The sequence below is a fragment of the Pseudopipra pipra genome, chromosome 1, assembly GCF_036250125.1.
Source record: "Pseudopipra pipra isolate bDixPip1 chromosome 1, bDixPip1.hap1, whole genome shotgun sequence".
Taxonomy (NCBI): domain Eukaryota; kingdom Metazoa; phylum Chordata; class Aves; order Passeriformes; family Pipridae; genus Pseudopipra; species Pseudopipra pipra.
This window is the reverse complement of record NC_087549.1, coordinates 138,691,958-138,710,652: the sequence shown is the minus strand read 5'-3', so window position 1 is coordinate 138,710,652 and position 18,695 is coordinate 138,691,958. Positions and strand designations below refer to the sequence as shown.

The window sequence follows — 18,695 nt, the reverse complement described above, 5'->3', positions numbered from 1 at the left end:
TCTCCATGTCAATTTATGAACTCCTCGAGAAAGGGCTTACTACTTGGACCCCATCAGTCACCTACTGTAAAGGACTAAAAGACTGAATAAATTGAGAAGTGTCTCCTCACTCTTTGCAGCGGATGTTAAGAGCCCCAACCTTCATTCTCTAGTACTTTAGAGATAAATTGCACTGAGACAAGACAGGCAATTTATATATGCCATGCCCAAAAAAAGGCCAGTAACTTACCTGATCTTTTCTGTTCAGTCCTCAACTCAAGAGATGCACTCCACTCCCTGTATTGCTCCCCTACCCTGAAGAGAGGACCCTGAAAGAAGTCTCTACCACTTCCTTGTTACTTGACCAGACCAATCCCTCCCCTGCAGCTTGAGATGGCTGGGGCTCCATTCTGTATAGATTCTAGGGTTGGAAAGTTAAGCCACAAAGTGTGTAATGTCATCAGTGAGTAGTCATATGAAACCTAGCAGTGTTCATCATGAAGGCTAGAGAAGACTAAGAAGATTACCACAACACAATACCTGTTTTTGTAAGAGGATGGGTTACCAGCTGACGTGTCAGGTTGTTTTCAGATGATCGCAGTAGCAGTACTATATCAGCTGGCAGAGTATCTCTGTTTTTGGCTAGGAATCCACTTGCATTATATAGAACCTGTTTAAAAAATGCATTTACGCATCTTCTTGGTTTTTGAAAAGCAATTGTAAATTTAAGCATTCTGGCATATGGCTTTTAATATATGAAGATACACAAATAGTTTTTCAGCTATCAGGTTCACTCTTGCTTGCAGTCTTTCTTTTGATCACTGAAAGTTCTGACTTTTCAATACTGAGATATGACGCAGATCACTAAAGGCAATTCCAAAGTAGCTTGAGACATTTATTTTTCCTAATGTAGATATGTTAACAGTAGTCTTAGCCAGCGTGGATTTATCAGTAGGACAAGTATATTGTAGTCTTCCTTTACACATGTGTAAATGCACAATTAACAATGCACTTGATTTCAATCATATCACACAGGATTACCCACATTACTGTATGATCTTTCTGTGCTATTCATACTGTGCTGTACTGGACTCAGGACTTACCACTCTTCTTAGGGATCTCTGAATTAATTGTAGAGGAAATTTGCAAAATCACAAACTGCATATTGGCAATTAAAATCTCTCTAAAAATTCCAGTAGTGGCGTACCTAACCCAAAATGTAAGTCCAGGATTCTATCTCAATGATGCTGTAAAGGATCCACAAGAAAACCTGACCTGTCACGAAGGGTAGAAGATACTGCCATGCTTAATTTAGGAAAACCCCTCACAAAACAACTCAGTAAGAATCTTAAATTAGGAAAAAGGCTTGTAAAGGAAGAGGAAATAAATAGTTTTCCAGTTCCACAGCAAACAGGACTAGGAGTAAAGAACTTACATTACAGCAATGGAGACATAAGTTAGGAGAAACTTCCTAATGAAAAAGCTTGTAGAACACTGGAAAGGGCAGATGGGGCACTGGTGTAATCCCCATCTTCAGTGGCTGGTAAACAGGGATGGTACAGGGAGACCTGACTCTCCACTCTTCAGCAGTGAGATATGCCACGCTGGTGAAGTGCAATTCAGCTGGAGATGAGGTTCAGAGGAGTTACTGCAGGCTCTTTGTAGCTGACTGTCTTACATAAGGCTTAAATTATCTTCCATCAGCTGACGGGCAGTATTTGCCTCTCCCCAGGCCAGCTGCTCCAGCACTACACAGATCCAACATGGTTTCCTAGGTGAGGCACCAGTGCTCGCTCTGTACCCTTTAAAAGAGCTCAAAAGGAGGTAGGAGCTCCTGCTTTCACAAGGCAAGGTTCATGTGACCAGCATCATCATGCAACAGAGCGACAGCAACTCCTCCTGAGTTTGAAAGGCACGTGCAGGAAGTCACCTTGTACAGGAAGGCAAGACACTGCTCATCAAATGAAGCAGAAAGCAGGGCCTGCATTACCTATCTGGGTGATGACGAAGTACAGAACTAAGTAAGGCTGATGGGGTGTAGGAGGAAGTAGAAAGAAAGGAGTGGGATTCTGATTAGAAGCAGTGGCAACAAGCATGGTACAGGCCTTTCAGGAACTAAGAGGAAGAGTGCCAAGTTGCATTACATAACAGTTGTGTTTTGGATCTTCTATACCAGTTTATTTACCTGTTGACATTTAAGAAAAATACACTCCTGCTATTGCTTTTTTTTTTTAATGAGGGATAATAACTTTTCAATTTACTTTTGATATGTAAGGCACCACCAACATTCCCATGTCAGGCCTGAATAGATGATAACTGAGAACCAACCCAGCTGACCTCTTCAATTTCCTTCCAGCCCTACCACTCTTACATTCCCCAACTAATATCATCAGGTCTCTTACCTTTCCTGCATAATGATAAATTCCAAAGGTTAGATCTACTCTTTTGGGTCTCCAAAAATATTTTGACTTCAAATTATCTTCAAATTTTTCTGAAAGGAAACACATAACTCATCTTACTGGAGTTACTGCACAATAATTTTCTTCCAAAGCTGTATCCCTCTAAGGATATTGCCTGACTTCTCTGGCAATGCAGAGGCATAAAACAGACACTGATGTTTTCAAGGACATAATGGTCTTGTAACAAAAGGCACTGGATAGAGAATATGGAAGCTCTTGGACAAGTTACTTACTTACTTTGTACCAATTTTTTTCTGTGTGACCTCAGAAAATCATAGAACCATTAAGGTGGGAAAAGACCTCTAAGATCGAGTCCAACCATTAACCCAACACCACTGTGTTCACCACTGAACCATGTTCCCAGGTGACACATCCATGCATTTGGTGAACACTTCCAGCCCTTGCCTTTCCAAGGTTTAGATCTTCATACATGAAACGATGTAGTAATCCTTCCTAAGAATTCCTTGAGGAATTGTGAGAAAACACTTACTGATTGATTGAGGGCCTCTGTACTCTAGACTAAAAAGTATGAGAATAGAAAGACAACAAGCTCATGTAATTCCTTTAACATGGGCATTGTTACTGGATGTTATTAGGTTTTGTGACTGGGTGTTGGGTAAAACTCTAAGAGGACATTTTGCACATTCAAAAATGAGCAAAACAAGGATTTATCTGCACAGAAATATGACTAAACTAAATTAATGGAAAATGCAACTACTCAGCAGCACTAAAATATTCAGGATCTGAATTACAACACATTTAGGTGTTTTATTTTTAATTTCCGAGTAGAAGAAAAATCAGGAAGCATAATTGGCTGAAATGAAGTGAAGCATGTTTGCAGCCATTACTCTTAAAAAAGTATGAAACTTCTTGTTCAGATATGGCTTATCAAAAATCTCAGAGCTGAACATGACTCAATTTGCAAACAGTGTTCTTGGCATATGAACTTAGAGTTTTAACTCAGTCTGATCTTTACCTTTCTAACCCTGCAGCTAAAAATTCCTGAAGGCAGGAGAATTTGAAACCTCGATCAGCAAAATCAGGTTCATTTGTAATCTTGATGTTTCTCTACGAACTTCAAGGACACAACCATCCCTACATGCATGTCTCCCTCAAACATACTGTGACACTGGTATGAGGGCTCACTAAAAACATAACTAGCATGTAGTCTGAACTGTACATGTCAAACAGAAATCTAACAGAAGACATGCTGCAAGACTGTGAAATAAACCATATACTTACCTACAAGTGTCTGATCTGTTGCTTGTGGGAATCGACTTTCCTCATCCAGCAGAGACAATAAACCCATTGGTTTTTGCAGGAACATATCTAAGAGGGGCCTGTTGTCCTCATATTCTATAACTCTTGCATCAACACCTTCATAAAGGTATTCATTCTGTAGAAGCAACAGAAGGTATGTTTTGTCTGTGTATACAGAATCACTTCACTTCAGGACATAATTCACAAACTGTTAATTGTAGCAAATCAAAACTACATTGAAAAAGTATGCCTCGGGACTAAAGACATCAAGGTTTTGCAGAAACAAATGTCAGTTGGGATATTTGCTTTTGAATACATAAGTTCAATATTCCTGTGGCATATTTGGTAAAGAAAGATACTTTCCAGGAATAGCAAGAATTAAAGAAACAGAGTTGAAGAAGATAAAGTATAGTGTTTGCAGATGGAGACCTCAAGGCCTAGTTACTTCCCTGGTCTGCAATGTAGAAAATATTTCTTAACCATTTAGAGCTAGATTTACATTCCCAATTCATTGCTCACATCTATGTGATGTACAGTGGCCAAGATTTACAAAAGTGATCACAGATGACAACAGCCTTACTTGTTTGATCACGCTCCTCAAAATGGAAAAAAGAGAAGAAAGGTGCATGTACTTTCTAATAATTAAAGAGTTGTATACATACTTTCTAAAAATTAAATAAATTGGCTCACATTTGCCTCTACCTCATTTTCACTCCTTTTAAGAAACTAGGGAAAGGTAATGCCCAAGATTTAAAAACAACAGAAAGGCTGGCGGGGTGGGGTTTTTTTGTTTGGTTGTTTGGTTTGGTCTGGTTGGTTTTCCCCTGAAGACTGCAAATATCTTTGGTTCCCACCAGACTGAAAAAAAAAAGGATAACAAATGTTGTGTCCACAGTGTGTTGTGATGGTTTTATCTTGAATATAATTTAGATTATAGCTGAAGAATACAAGAATGACCTTTCTTAATCGTTTAGCAAGGCAGAGGACAGGCATAGATTTCCCAAGAGAAGGATGCCCTAGGGATTGCCATGCCTCCATTATTCTTGCCTGCATTACATATAAAAACTAGCAATTATCCACTGCTAAGCCTTTTCATTGACTGTAAAAATCATTCCTCTGCCAAAGGATAGGACTTCATAAAAGTGTTGTGTTCATGTATGGTGTTAATATTACAGGTTTGAATTCATTGTGAGGAGAGTGTCATAAACATGAATGATGGCTAATATTAATGAGTTCAAAGACCTCTAACCCTGAAAGACCTCTCCTTATGTGTCAATTCACTTGAGTCTGAATGAGTGAAGAAGGTAATACATTGGGCATTTGAAAAAGAAGTTAACTGCCATATACAACAGAAAAGCACGTTATTAGATTTCATACCTCTAAATCTCTAAGCCAGAGAAACAGCAAAAGGGATAAAATCAACAACACTGTCCTGGACATACAGGCACAAATAAACAAATCTGCTGATCCATTTGAAAGATAACATGAAATATATACCTTAACTCTTCCAGTATCTAGATTGATCTAATTTCCCAGGACACTCTTCACTCTAAGGATAGGCTATGGCTCAGTTTTTATGCTGTACAAGGGTGTAATCAGTAAGAATCTCTCCTACAGCCCCATGAGGGCTCCTCATCTGAGACACATAACATTAACTTCATTCATGTCTGGCCTGAAGCAGTGGACAGGTAGAGTTTTGCTTTTTATTTTAATCAATGACCTGAGTAGCAAGACACGACAGGATAGTAATAAATGTATCACTGATATAGGCAAAAAGTTAATTATATACCTGTGGGAGCTGGTGGCAGAAAGGGAATGAGTCTCTGTTATCTCCCAAAGATAACACTGGAGTAGGGGCAGCTTAACCAAGGGCTACAGCTGTACTGACACACAGATGTTACATTCATGGAGCCAACTGTTACTGCTTAGAATTATCAAGAGTACACTTATCAGTTGGGCAAGGCAAAGAGATTGCTCAGGATGAATCTATCAGAAGAGAAGAGTGTTTCTGTGACACTCGGATATTGTCCAACAAGCTCTCACAACCAACTTATCTAATGATTAACTTTTTCCAGCTTCAAATGCTTGTGAGAGAGGCTGGTTTAGAGAGCTGATAAAAGTGTTCTCCTTGAAAAAGAAAGGAGCTCTGTAGTAGCTGTACTACTATGCTGTAACAGCAACATCTGCTCCCACCACTGCCTGGCCAGCATGCAGGGCCTGACCTCCACGCCTGCTCCATATGTGACCATTCAGTCTTTTGTGTCTGCACCTCGACAACTGAATGAGTCAGGCAGTGCTGACAGTTTTGGCAATGCTGCCATATGCCCAGTAGGATATGGAAAGAGTTCACTCCATCACTTCCCATGGGCTCCTGGAGGATGGCTGATAACCAGGCACTAGTGTGACAGATGACTCAGAAACAATACTGTATTACATTTTTTTATGCAATGCTGTTTTCAATCATGTTATTAGGATACAAGCAGCAAGTATAAAAGCCTTAACGATGCACATCATAAAACTGTAATGAAACAGATCTTATTTGAATTAATAAGATGAATCAGTTACAGGATTTTATAATACCCCATGATGTTTTGTGACAAGAAAGCTCTGTAAAATAGCTGCTTATTGAAATTCTAAAGTATAATCCATTGGAAAGTATTCCTGTGGACGGGAGGTCAAATGGAATAACAGTTACACTATTCATTGGGCTCCTATCTCATCTCAGTATTGCATGGTATTTTTTCTGTGATCAAAACTAGTTAACATTAGCTTGTGCAACCTGATTTCACTTAATAACAATGAATTATTAAATGCATTAGGAAATGGTCTTAATGTTTAATAATATAATGGCATTTTGCTGAGAACACTTTATGATGACACTTTGGTTTAAATGGGAACACCAGAGACTTACTCAGAATTAACCATTTCCAGCTTAAAGCAGAAGATTAAATTGTCATAAGAACATAAACACTGCATACAGTTAATGCAAAAACTATCATCCTTCCAACTGACAGCAAATTTGCCATCTTCCAAAATGTTTTAGCTATCTGCTATTACACCTTTTACTTTTTATAGGGGAATCACAAATGAGAAAGAAATGGGAAGGTTGTCTTGCTGGACAATGTGACCTGCAGATCATGGAACTGACAGAAATTTACTTACATTAGTACTTAATATGTAAGGGAAACACCTTGAAAAATGGCACTGAAGGTCCAAAAGTTTTGCTTTACTTAATATTAACTAAAAAAAAACTTGTACCAGCAAGATTGCGATCAAGCCTAAAAGCCTTTATTCTTAAATGCAAACATTAAGTCAACCATAAAGAATAAATTCCCTTAATTTTGACTTCACAGACACTCTGTATTAGCAGACACCCTGAGCCTCAGGTTGTGATAGTATCATTGTTCCTTTCTACTATTCCTGTCACTACTGAGGCCATATTTTCTCAGGCCACACTTCCATGGAAAGCAAAACTGTGAACACTTTTCTGATTCAGATACAGAAGAGAAACCACTAACAACTGTAAAACCATATCACCCGCAAAACTGAAAGTAAAGTTCAACCCTATGAGTTCATTTACCCTATGGCTTCATTGCTCAAATTGCCCAAACTTTTTCACCTTCTCCAGTGACATAATCACTACTTATTAGGTCGACATGGGTTAACTATGAACTAAACTATATTTAACTGATTTAGGCCTTGACTTCCCACTAGATATGTCAGATTTCCTCTAATTGTATGTCATAAGGAATTGAAAAGGGCAAAGCAGAGAAAAGAAGGAAGAAACAGTGTACCTATACATTTTCCTTCTCTTGAGGGAAGTGTGAAATAATTTAAATTTTTCAGTCTTCCTTGAGTAGGTCTACAGGGTGCAGTGCAGTGTCATGTTACAGATTTCTGAGGCAGCACAGAACAATCTGACATGTCTGTCTGGCATTGTACAGGGCTGTGAAGAGATACCATCCTGGGTCCCCAGTGACAGGATTGTTCCATCAGTACAACCATCAGCTTGGGCTAATGAAAAGTCAACACAAAGGTCTTGGTGACTGCTGGCATCAGCCTTCCCATAAACTTAACTAGTGTCTTTTAGTGATGGAGACACAAACCCTTGCATGCAAGTCATTTGTAAAGTCAGGCAGATACATCAGCAAAGGGCAGGGGTCATCCTAATGTTTGGCTTTTACATAAGTGATATCTTGTATCATTAAGAAGAACAAATTCAGTCATATGATTTTGAAAATATTTCCTTTTTTTCCATGTATAGAACATTTATCAATTATATTTTCTTTCAAATTGCTTTCTCTTATTTGTCTGCAGGGAGGGGAGGGCTTGTATTTACAATTAAAGTATATTACTGATGTTAACACAGGAGAGTCCTTACAGTGAACAGAAAAGATTCTGAAGCCACCTGCTTTCTTGAAGGCTGTTTTTGTGATGTAAAACTGGAAAAACCATGTCATAAGTAAGTGAAAAGTGATGTCTTATAATGACTATGAATCATACTGCAAATCAATCTGTGCCACTGGGTTGTAACACAAAATAATTTCTCATTTCCTGTCTCTGAAAGGGGGAGATTTACACCCACACTTGCACAAACCTAATCTATATAGCTCATTCTGCACTGATGTACTAGTATCTTCAGAGACTGCTACAAGATAATGTAATGAAGTTTGATATAATCTGTAGCGGTGTGATATAAATTAAAGTAGACATGCACTTGCTTGGTATTAGAAGTAGGATGTGGACACTTGTAATAGAAATATTAGAACTGGTATAAATGAAATATGAATAGAAATGTGTGTATAAGCACCAGAAAAAAGAGTCTTAGAAGAATAACCTGTGATTTGAATGCAGAACGTTTGTTCATAGCAGTAAAACTGAGGAAAGTGTTCCTTACATCAAGAACAGAAGGCCTTCACTTACTTACATAAAAACACACTGCAGACAGGTAGCTAGTGGAACATCCTTTAAATCTGACCACAGGAGGATGACTGCAAGGTTATAGCATGTCATATACGATTTTCCTACTAGCCCACCAAGGAAATGGACTGTAGGCATAAACATGTACATGCTTCAAACAAGCAAAGTTAGATAATGACCTTGCCTGAAGATTATGGAGGCTGAAGTAAATAAGGTTCTGAGGCAAAGAACTGCCCTGTAACAACTGACAATTGCTAAAGGCTGTAAAAGATCTGTCCAAAAACTATTGCAGCAAGAAGAACCTACGGGACACGATGAAGACTTGCCAGCTGGTGTCCCTTATTCAATGAGTCACTCACAAATTATCCTTGGCACACCACTTGAACACATTGTGGTGCATTCTATGTGGCCATGAGTCAATGACATCTATGAGAGAATGACTGGAAATGGGTAAAGTTGAAGTACTTAGAGGTTCTGTAAATAAAGACCATCTTCCCCTTCCATAGGGTCAGTAACTGTACTACTAATTTCCTACAGGAAGAACTGGGTAAGCCACATATTGTTAAAATAAGAAGTTAATTTTTTTCCCTCATCTCATCATCCCTTGCTCAGTAGCAAAATAAGCACCTTGACCTTACTGCAGCAGGGCACATGCAAGAGGGCAAACTGTTACTACTAGATGGTGACACCACAAACCTCTGCAATAATAAAGGTGTGGCCAAAATGTTCTGCACCAGAATACTTAGAAACAAGTAAAGGCAGATTACACTGAACAAGACTTGACTCTAATTAAAAAAGAGAAGAAATACTAAGACAACATTTGGTGTACAGGGATAGGGATAGGAAAGCCAAGGCAGATCCGTCAGCAGCAAAAGGCAGCTAGGGAGAATGTGGTCCTGCTGCTGAACAAGTGTGGATGATATGGAAAAAGCTGAGATGCCTTCTTTGCATCGATCTTGACTGATAATCCCAGATCCCTGAGACCAGAGGGAAAGTCTGGAACAAGGAAGACTTGACCTCAGTGCGTGAGGATCGAGCTAGGGAACATTTGAGCCAAGTGGACATAGGCAAGTCCAAGAGACCTGGTCAGTGCTTGAATTTACAGGAATAAATAATGGTGCTCCAGTCTGTGCTATTTCCATCTTCCAACTGTTAGAAACAGCAGTAGCCAAGTGATGTTCTTGTGTGAATTTGTGCACTTTGGAAAGAAGGCACCTAAGTAATTACAATAGTTCAGGTTAAATTTTCTCTGAATTTTAGATGGCATTAAAAACAAGAAAACACTTGTGTCTGAGAATCTTGTACATAAATCTATAAAAACAACTACAAGGTCTAAGACTGCCAGACAGCATTTCCTAAAATAATTGGAAAGAGGATAAAGCATTGATCCATATAAAAAAACCCTCCCCTTTTACACATAGATATGTACAGCTGTAGACTGACACGAGTGCACACACCTGCATACAGAGACACATTCCAAACTCATATCCGTTTTATCCTTAAAGGAATCAGTGATTAAAACTGACAAAATACTCTATTTCTACTACTAATTAAAATTAGTATTCAGGAGGATTTTAATTTGTGTATCATAAACCCCAATAACTTCAGTAAAACAGCAAAAATATTATTTTACCTACAATTTGAATTTTGACTGTTCTGCCATACAGAATTCTGGAATATTTCTATTTTCACTGAGTTTAATATTTTTTCTTAATGTTATTTCTTCAAATAACAATAGTGGATAATGATTTACAAATGGTTAATTTAATTACCATGTAATTATTTACAAAGCTGAGATGATATTTTTAAAGGTTTTTCACTCTCCTCTTCAGTTTCATAAACTTTTATATTTACAATGCTATTCCTTTTCTCTGTTTTAAATTATTTCGATTAAATACATCATTATTTACTTGAAATGATCTAGTTTCTGAATAAGAACAAAATAATTGTGAGATTTGCAGTTTTTAATAATGGAATTTCAGTGTTCATTAAGCTAATTAGTAAGCTATTATGAACACCGTGTTTTCAAAATTTTGTTACCACTCATTTATTTTTTTACTATAGAATCTTACATTACAACTCATTATTTCTCAAGAAAACAACATTGCATTTGCATCAAACAGATTATCACTGTGTTATGTTGCTTAGATACTGTAAATTTCAAGTTTAATGCATTTTTTTGTAGGCATTTTACTTGCAAATAGCAAGCACCGCTTCACAGAATACATACTCAAAAAATATTTGTTATAATCTGCAATTTACAGCCTATTATGGAGAAGGAACAATGTAGTTTCTTGAGACAAGGTTTTATATGTTCAACAATATTAAAGCTTTATCAAAATAATCCACACATACCTGTTCCCAGGCAAAGACATGTTGATTGAAGTAGAACTGAATTTGTTCATTGGCGATGTTGATGCAGAGTTGTTCAAAAGAATTTTTTTTGAAATTCTCAAAGCCGAAGATATCAAGAATTCCAATGTTCAAACCATCATCATTTTCACTGCAAACATGAAATAAACTTTCCATTGTTGTATCCTTTTTTTTAAACTGACTAGCTTAATTATTATTTCACAAAGGAAAATCATGGGCCAAATCTGTACACCGGTTATGCAGGGTAATTTTTGCTAAACCAGATATCTCTTAAAATGACAATAATTTTTTTGTTTGAAATACAATAAATGCAGATCAATTCAAAGATTACTGTATTTGCAGACTAGATATACGGAATCACATAATGACCAAGTCAATTGGTAAGCAAATAAGACAGTTCCAATTTTATTGTTAAACTAATATTTGCTAGTAATCATTCTATTGTAAACAGCTGACCACAGTATAGAAAGAACATGCAGTTCTTTTTGTTTCTCTTGTAATAACACAGGCTTTACTCAATAGCATTAAATTAAAGACTGTTGTCATGAAATAAAATTTCTTCAAATTATTTACTCGCAACAATTAATATTGCTTATTTTAACATCAAAGTCAAAAGAATGAATAGCTAGACTTTTTATGCATCTAAATAACTAGTTTAAGTACTGAAATGTGGTATGAATTTAAATTACCAATTAAATTCCAGAGAAGTACTACTAGTAAAAACTTTGGTTTGATATTTTAGCTAAGGCATACTGAAGATACGTGATCATTTCTGCATCTTGAAAAAAGCTCTAATGTTTATTTGCTGAAGCAAAAAATTAAGAGGATACAATTTTATAACAAATTGAAGCTGATATTACTGTGTTCTCTGAGGAAAGTAAAAAATAAAGCACATTCTATCTATAAAATCCCTTTGAGGGGCTCTCTGTAACCAATTTTTTTTAATAAAGATTTAGGAAATCAGAAATTAAGAATCAGCCTCAATACATTCCTTCATACACTCATGAATAGCACTTGAACCTCTTTGTGAAGTCCATCTCAAAAGAGAAGCATTTCATTGTGGAGGGATCAAATGTATTTGTTGGTTTTGACCTGAATTCGGTGACTATATTATCTATCTCAAAATTACGCTTTTTATGCATACACTGCTAAAATTTGTCTGCCTCATTTGTTCTCAGAGCTAATTACATAAAAATAGCAAATGCAAATTATTTTACTACCACAAAATCAAAGCAAAGTTCTGGTTGGTTCTTTTTGTATAGTGAACATTTCAGGTCAAATTTTACTTCCTCTTCACCGGCATAATAAGTATTCAGTTTGAAAAGGGCTCTGTAACAGACAAGTGAGAGAGGCATGCAGGCTGGCAGTGCTGCCTTATCTATCATGAATTTTATCCTTTCACTTACTGATTAAAGTTCTGTTTATTGTTGCTCTTCTGTAACCAAATACTTAAAAGTTTAGACAAATTTTAGGATTGCAACCTTGATTCTCCTCTGAGGTTTAAAAAAAAAAAAAATCCAGAAAATCCAGATTTGCAAAACAAAGCTATTTGTTATTGCTGTTCATCTTAAGGTAGTTATAAGTTTGCCCCTTTTTACCACCATAGAGAGCCCTGATATACAGGATCTGTGATGCAAACCACATAATTTCTTCTTTGATTAATTTGCAAAACGTCTCACATCCTCATTCCCAATATCTTTCCTGTCTCTGTGTTTAATATGTCACCTTATAAGTGTAGAGTGGACATTAACTTCAGTAAATGTGAAAGCTATTCTCACACATATGAAACCACGTTCATAACCACAGTGACAAAAGCAACAGCATCAGTGTTAAGTAAGAGCAGAATTTGACCTATATAATCAACAAACGAATGTCAAAAGTTGATCCTGAAAAATACAAAAGAAAAAGTGGCTAGTATGTAATTTACAAATGGTTGAATGTGTAAAGGTCAAAGAGTAAAACACCAGATGCCTGTGCTCTCCATAGCTACTGTATTTTCATTATATACTAGGAACAGGACAAAACATTTTTTGAGGTGGTGGTGTCATAAACAAGAAGGCAGCAGAGAAAAAGAACATGAGTACACTAAACGCCCTAGTGTAGACAATATTATTTCCAATGAAAAAAAATTTCTCTTTATTTCGGAAAAACTTCTTTTACCTTAAATGTTTGTCAGGTTTGAGTAAAGTGTTGATTCGATTGACTATCCAGCTAAAGAGGCGTCCGTACAGTGCTTTGGCCATGGCATCTCTGACATCAGTGGCTTTTTCCACAGTGTTGGGACGAATAATTGTCTCTCCTCGAGTCACTACACAGTGAGAGGTGAGGGCCTCTTGCAGTTCATCTGCCTGAATACACAGCAAGGATGCGCCTGGGAAGGAAGGTCACCAGCGTAGCTCAGAGGCAAATTTTGGAAGGTGAAATAGGCATTTTTGCAACCAAAGCTGCAAGTGCAATGTATTATGAATAGGGGTCAAGTCAATCTTGAACTATGACACCAAACAACTGTCAGTATCTAATTCAGTAACGAACTTTCCTAGTTTCTACTGCAGTCAGTGAATAGATTCTAAATTCCTTTATCAAGGAGGCTGTTTCTCCAAACAGTCTATGGAGAAATGCTAGGGAATCTAGGTGACTGTCAGAAGTATTGAAATTGTGAGGTGTGAATACCCCTCTCAGTTATAATCCAGTCATACAAGCCACTACTGTCCTCCTTTTGCTCCAAATAAGGGGTGCTTCTTTCCCAGTTCCACAATATTTTTCTCTCTATGGCAGGAAAACATGTAAGAAGATAGCGTGAATACTTCATTATCTCCCCAACTGTAATTACTGAGAAAGTGTAGCAAATTTCTTGAGAATCTTTGTCCCTTTGCCTCCTCCACCTCCCAGCAGTCCAGAATGTAAGGCATCCCTTCCAAAGAATTAGTGAGCTGTATTTCAACAGGCGCATGTGGGGAACAAGTAATGAGCAGCTGAGAAAGAAACTGGGAAAAAACCATTCAGTGTGTTAATGAGGTTCTCCATCAAATGCTCAAATAACCTTGGAAAAATTCCAAAGATTTTCTTTTCAGGCATCTGCAGTATTAGTCATGTTTCCTGTATACCAGTGAACTGGTTGGTCAAATAAGATCCATAACATGGAAATCTTTTTTCTTTTTCTGCATTTGAATTTAGGTGGGCTTAGATTAATTGACCTTCAGCTTTTAATTATTTTTGCAAAATTTCCACATGAATACAGGTTCATTGACAACTGTCTTCCCTAACTAAACAGTAAAGAAAACAATCTTAAATCAAGAAAAAAAATCACTCACAATTCTCAAGGGCTACTGGGTTGGAAATGTTGCTCTTGTCAATCATATGTTCAGATACTACTGCTGAAAATTCAATGTTACCCACATTTAAAATGGCAGCCAGGACACTGTACACACTTCCAAGTTCCTGAAAAATATATTAAAAAAGACACAATACTTAATAGCCAGGTAGATTTGTCTCTGTGGTTTATGCAATGGGCATGTCTATGTGTGCTGTTTCTTGTTGTCTGCCACATGCCAACTACTTTTAGGAATACTTTTCTCAGCAAGTATTCCTGTTCTGTACTCAGCAAAGTCTTTCAAGAGTAAGACAGCCAAAGAGGGCAAGAAAAACTATAGCCTAATCTCTTTTCCATACTTGTTACAGGACAGGATTGACATGGAGTAGGGAGGGACAGCACAAAACACTGTGTATATATCCTCTTACACAGAATTCAGAGGTTATTTATATCTATCCTTCACTGTGTCTACAGGCACAACTGTGTCTAAAATTTAATACCTAGATCAACAAAGATACAAAAAAATTCTGCATATATGTTTCTTGGATCATGGAAACAAAGGTACTCCAAATAATAGGCCTGTATCATCCCCACCAATGTCATCAGAAGAAGTTTCACTGAGAGAAGAGTGAGATCTCACATATCTGATTCAGTAGAGCACTACACCCTTCAAAACGTCAGTTACAAACTCACCAAAGCACCTTAATATGGACACATATCTAAATTTCAAATTATTCAGTAGGTTTTGAAGAGGGACTCTGCCTTGAAAATGGCTGTTATTACTCTGGACAGTGAAGTCATATGTACAGTAAATTATTTTAAGAACTTATATATGACAAGATTATATTTAGAATTAGTAAAATAATGCTTTCATTGCAGGTTTGACTTAGATTTGAACTGCAAATTTTCATCTGAACTTTGAATGTTTATCAGTATACCTGATGATCTGAGCATTTTTTATTCAGAAATGCTGAGGTGTTCCTGCAAAGCAGACTAGGAATCTTTGACACTGTATATTTTGAGGGATACAGTAATAGCATGTTTTATAAATAGCAGGTTGGAAACTTTTATAGTAGCTTTATAAGAAGCAGTTTTGCAAATGTGATTGGTATTTTATAACAATGAACTTTTCACAATTGTACAACATTTTATCTATAATATTCAATAGTTTGCTGGTACCATGTCAGGCATCATTTAGTCAGATAAAATCCCTAATTACTCTAGAGTACTTGATCTTGTTTTTAACACTTTCAGAAGTTAATCTAGCAGTTAATAAATTAATGATTCCAGTGACAGCAAGACAAACTAGATAAGCTCACTCTAAAAAATTACACTGAGGATAATTGGCACACAGTTTACCTAGGATTAAGCAATCATTTTCATTTTAAGCTTAGGGACACAGTTAAAATGCAAAGAAATGAATAGCTTAACTTCTGCCATTATGCTGTACAGTATGTATAGCTGCTGACATTTTTCTGCCCTTTTCCAGTGTGTTTGAAATCTGTCTTGATCTGTCACATACAGCGTGATTATTGTTCCCCTAGGCAGTCCTTTTTCCTATTAATTTTGCTATACAGCCTGAAATAAAACAGTTTGATTTTAAGACAGGGAGTACTGACAGTAGTTACTATTAAAGCCTGCCAATAAGTTAAAATCAAATTTCAAAGAAAAAGAAGTCTTGTTTAGGTCTCAGTTTTAACTGGAATGGAGAATTTTTTCTGTTCATGGCTTTCTGCTAATAAAATATTGAACATGCTTATATGAAAGTTCTCTGTGCACTGGGATGAATGCCCTTAGGAAAGGAATTCATTGTCTTGTAGGATCTTTTCCTCGCTGAAAAAAATTTGTCTTTGCACATGTATCTGATATCAGAACCTCAGTGAGGGAAGAAGACTGTTCCTTCACTCTTGCAAACACAGCTTCAGACAGGCTAATTCACCCTGTGGAGGATGTGAGACAGGCTAACATGGATGGGGCTCATATGTAGCCACAAGCAGGTTGTCTCCAGCAGTCAACCTGCTTCTGAAACTGCGGGGATTCTACTGGTAAATAATTCCTTTACAGCTGCAGCTCATGGTGGTTTGCTGAGTTAATCAAGCGAAGATCCATCCTAGAACTGCACAATGCAGCCAGTGACATACTTCTAACTGGATCTTCAATATGTATGGAAGATTTCTTTTGGATGATCAAGACTATTGTTTCCATCCATCCAAGTGAACAAAAGAACTGGTAACAAAAACTGACTTGCTGCTTTTCATAGTTTAAATTAGGACTTATCAAGGTCTCTGGTGCTGTGATAAAACTGCTATTGGTGCTGAACCATGCATGTCCTTTTAGGCTGCTTCTGGAAAGGTGAAAGCATAGGTGAAAGGATGTGATAGTACAGGTGTGATATTACTATGTGCAGTTGTGAATAACATGTAGAGGAGAAAGAGACTGTGAATGCCACTGCTACTATGACTTAATGCAAAATGATTATGGAGGAATAGAATAGGTAAATAAATCTGTTTTGTTATCTATTTCTAATATTTACATTGAGGAAAGCCAGAAATAGTCCACTTCAGTGAGTAATTTTCTGTGAAAAGATCCTTACCACACGCAGTTTTGTCAGATAAATTAAAACATACATCCATTCTGCAGCACTAGTGCTGTATGTCACAGATACTATATTGATCATCCCCTTACTATTGTTTATGATAAACTAAGTCAGCAGTAAATGACAGCTGTGATGCACCACTTCTCCTAAGACAGAACTAAGGCACAGGATGGGATTTCCTTCTCTTGCATGCTAATTTATAAATTCAGAGTTCTTTTCTATTTTATTCTACCAAAGACAGACTGAGAAGAGGGGTTTAATGGCCAACAAAACAATGATACAACATCATAAAAAAAGAATGGGTTCAGTTAATGTTTAGTGATGAGATTCACTCCAAAGGGATGTAAGAGCTTTAACTTTATTTCTGAAGCTGTGAAAATGTACTGAATTCATCAATACTCACATCAATGCAACGAATTTTTAGAACTCCCACCACGGACTTCCTCTTAAAACAGAGATGAGTCTCACATTCACAGGCCTAGAATTATTGGCTGATAAACAGTTATAACATCATTTTCTATGCATTTAATTAGCAAAAATGTTTTTTTCCCCAATTACTCAGCTGTGCTGTGTTCACTGATTTCAAAGTCTTGTTGACTAATACCATTTCATTGGTTTATCAATGCCTCAAAACCTTAAAAAAATAAATTTTATAATATAAAAGTAAGTTGACTGTGCAACATCCTAAAACATAAACACAGTACTGCTTAAGGAAGAAAATAACAAGGCAGATTATTTGAATGCTTTATGTAAGTTTTTCCTGATTAAGGTAGCTGGTAAAGTTCACAAAAGAAAAGGGTTAGCAGCACTCACCTCCAGTGTAAAACCTATGACTTTGAAGCACTGTTCAATTAATTCAAACTGAGACTTATAAAAGCTATTGTTCATGAAATCTTGCACTATTCTGAAATGATCATTTTGCAGATATCTGAAAGAGTTGATGGATACCGAGTTAGAATACAAATGAGGCTGAGAATTCAACACTGCACTTCTTAGTAATCAATTTATGTAAAAATAAACTGCATTACCTGGGAGGTCTATATTCTGGCAGTTTATAATGTGCCAGTTTTTTCTTTTCTGCGAGACCAGCATAAATATAATAAAAAATATGGAAATTTTTCTCTCCTCTGAAACAACAGAAACAACAAACTGGTTTAGTAATATAAGGATGCTACATTTACTGATGACATACATACGACTATTAAATGTTATTTCAATAACAGGCAAGACTCATGCAAACTGACAAAAGAGTCTGAAAGAAGCTATTACAGAAGTTCCTGTGAACACCCTTTCTGTGCCATTGTGTGTTTGTCCTGACTGCCAGGGTGGCTGCTTGGTGCTACAAGCAGCTAAATGCTGCTCTGCCTTTGATGCAATCGGTAGATGCTGTGTAAGACCTTGCAGATTTCTCATCCTCCTGCATCAAATGGGCTGCTTAACTCCAGTTACTGTAAAACATCTTCTGACCATGGGAGAGCTATACACTCCTTGTTCAATGATTCCAGTATGTCTGCTGAGTCCTTTAGCCTGAACTAAGAAAGCACGTAAGCAGACAATCAGCAAAGGGCCTTATGACTTGGCCCTAGGTGCCCAAACCCAGGTCAGAGGTTTATTGCACATTCGAGCTTCCTGTGCATCTTATGAGGAAGAATGGGATGCTTAGGTGAAAATTTGCAGCCATCACTGAGCCCTGAGATGCCAAGTCAGTCACTACTGAATTGTGTTCAAACCAAACCCCTGCTTTCTGCATGAGCTGAGGTATGTGTCTCAGGAGCATCCTTAAATCATAAAATCATAG

General features: G+C 37.0%; 1 protein-coding gene across 4 annotated transcripts in view; it reads right to left on the bottom strand.

Moving 5' to 3' along the window:
- MYO3A (myosin IIIA) overlaps window positions 1-18,695 on the bottom strand; it is a 119,799-nt gene that overhangs the window by 33,858 nt on the left and 67,246 nt on the right. For 3 of the 4 annotated variants that reach the window (XM_064635820.1, XM_064635843.1, XM_064635828.1), the window contains exons 15-22: window positions 17,926-18,024; window positions 17,711-17,825; window positions 14,303-14,429; window positions 13,152-13,362; window positions 10,974-11,121; window positions 3,681-3,834; window positions 2,382-2,470; window positions 520-649 (exon numbers count right to left, since the gene is read on the bottom strand). In XM_064635820.1, coding sequence (XP_064491890.1) covers window positions 520-649; window positions 2,382-2,470; window positions 3,681-3,834; window positions 10,974-11,121; window positions 13,152-13,362; window positions 14,303-14,429; window positions 17,711-17,825; window positions 17,926-18,024 — 1,073 coding nt within the window. Of the gene's footprint in view, window positions 1-229; window positions 401-519; window positions 650-2,381; window positions 2,471-3,680; window positions 3,835-10,973; window positions 11,122-13,151; window positions 13,363-14,302; window positions 14,430-17,710; window positions 17,826-17,925; window positions 18,025-18,695 lie in introns of those variants that run through there. The other variant, XM_064635835.1, reaches the window with a different exon arrangement.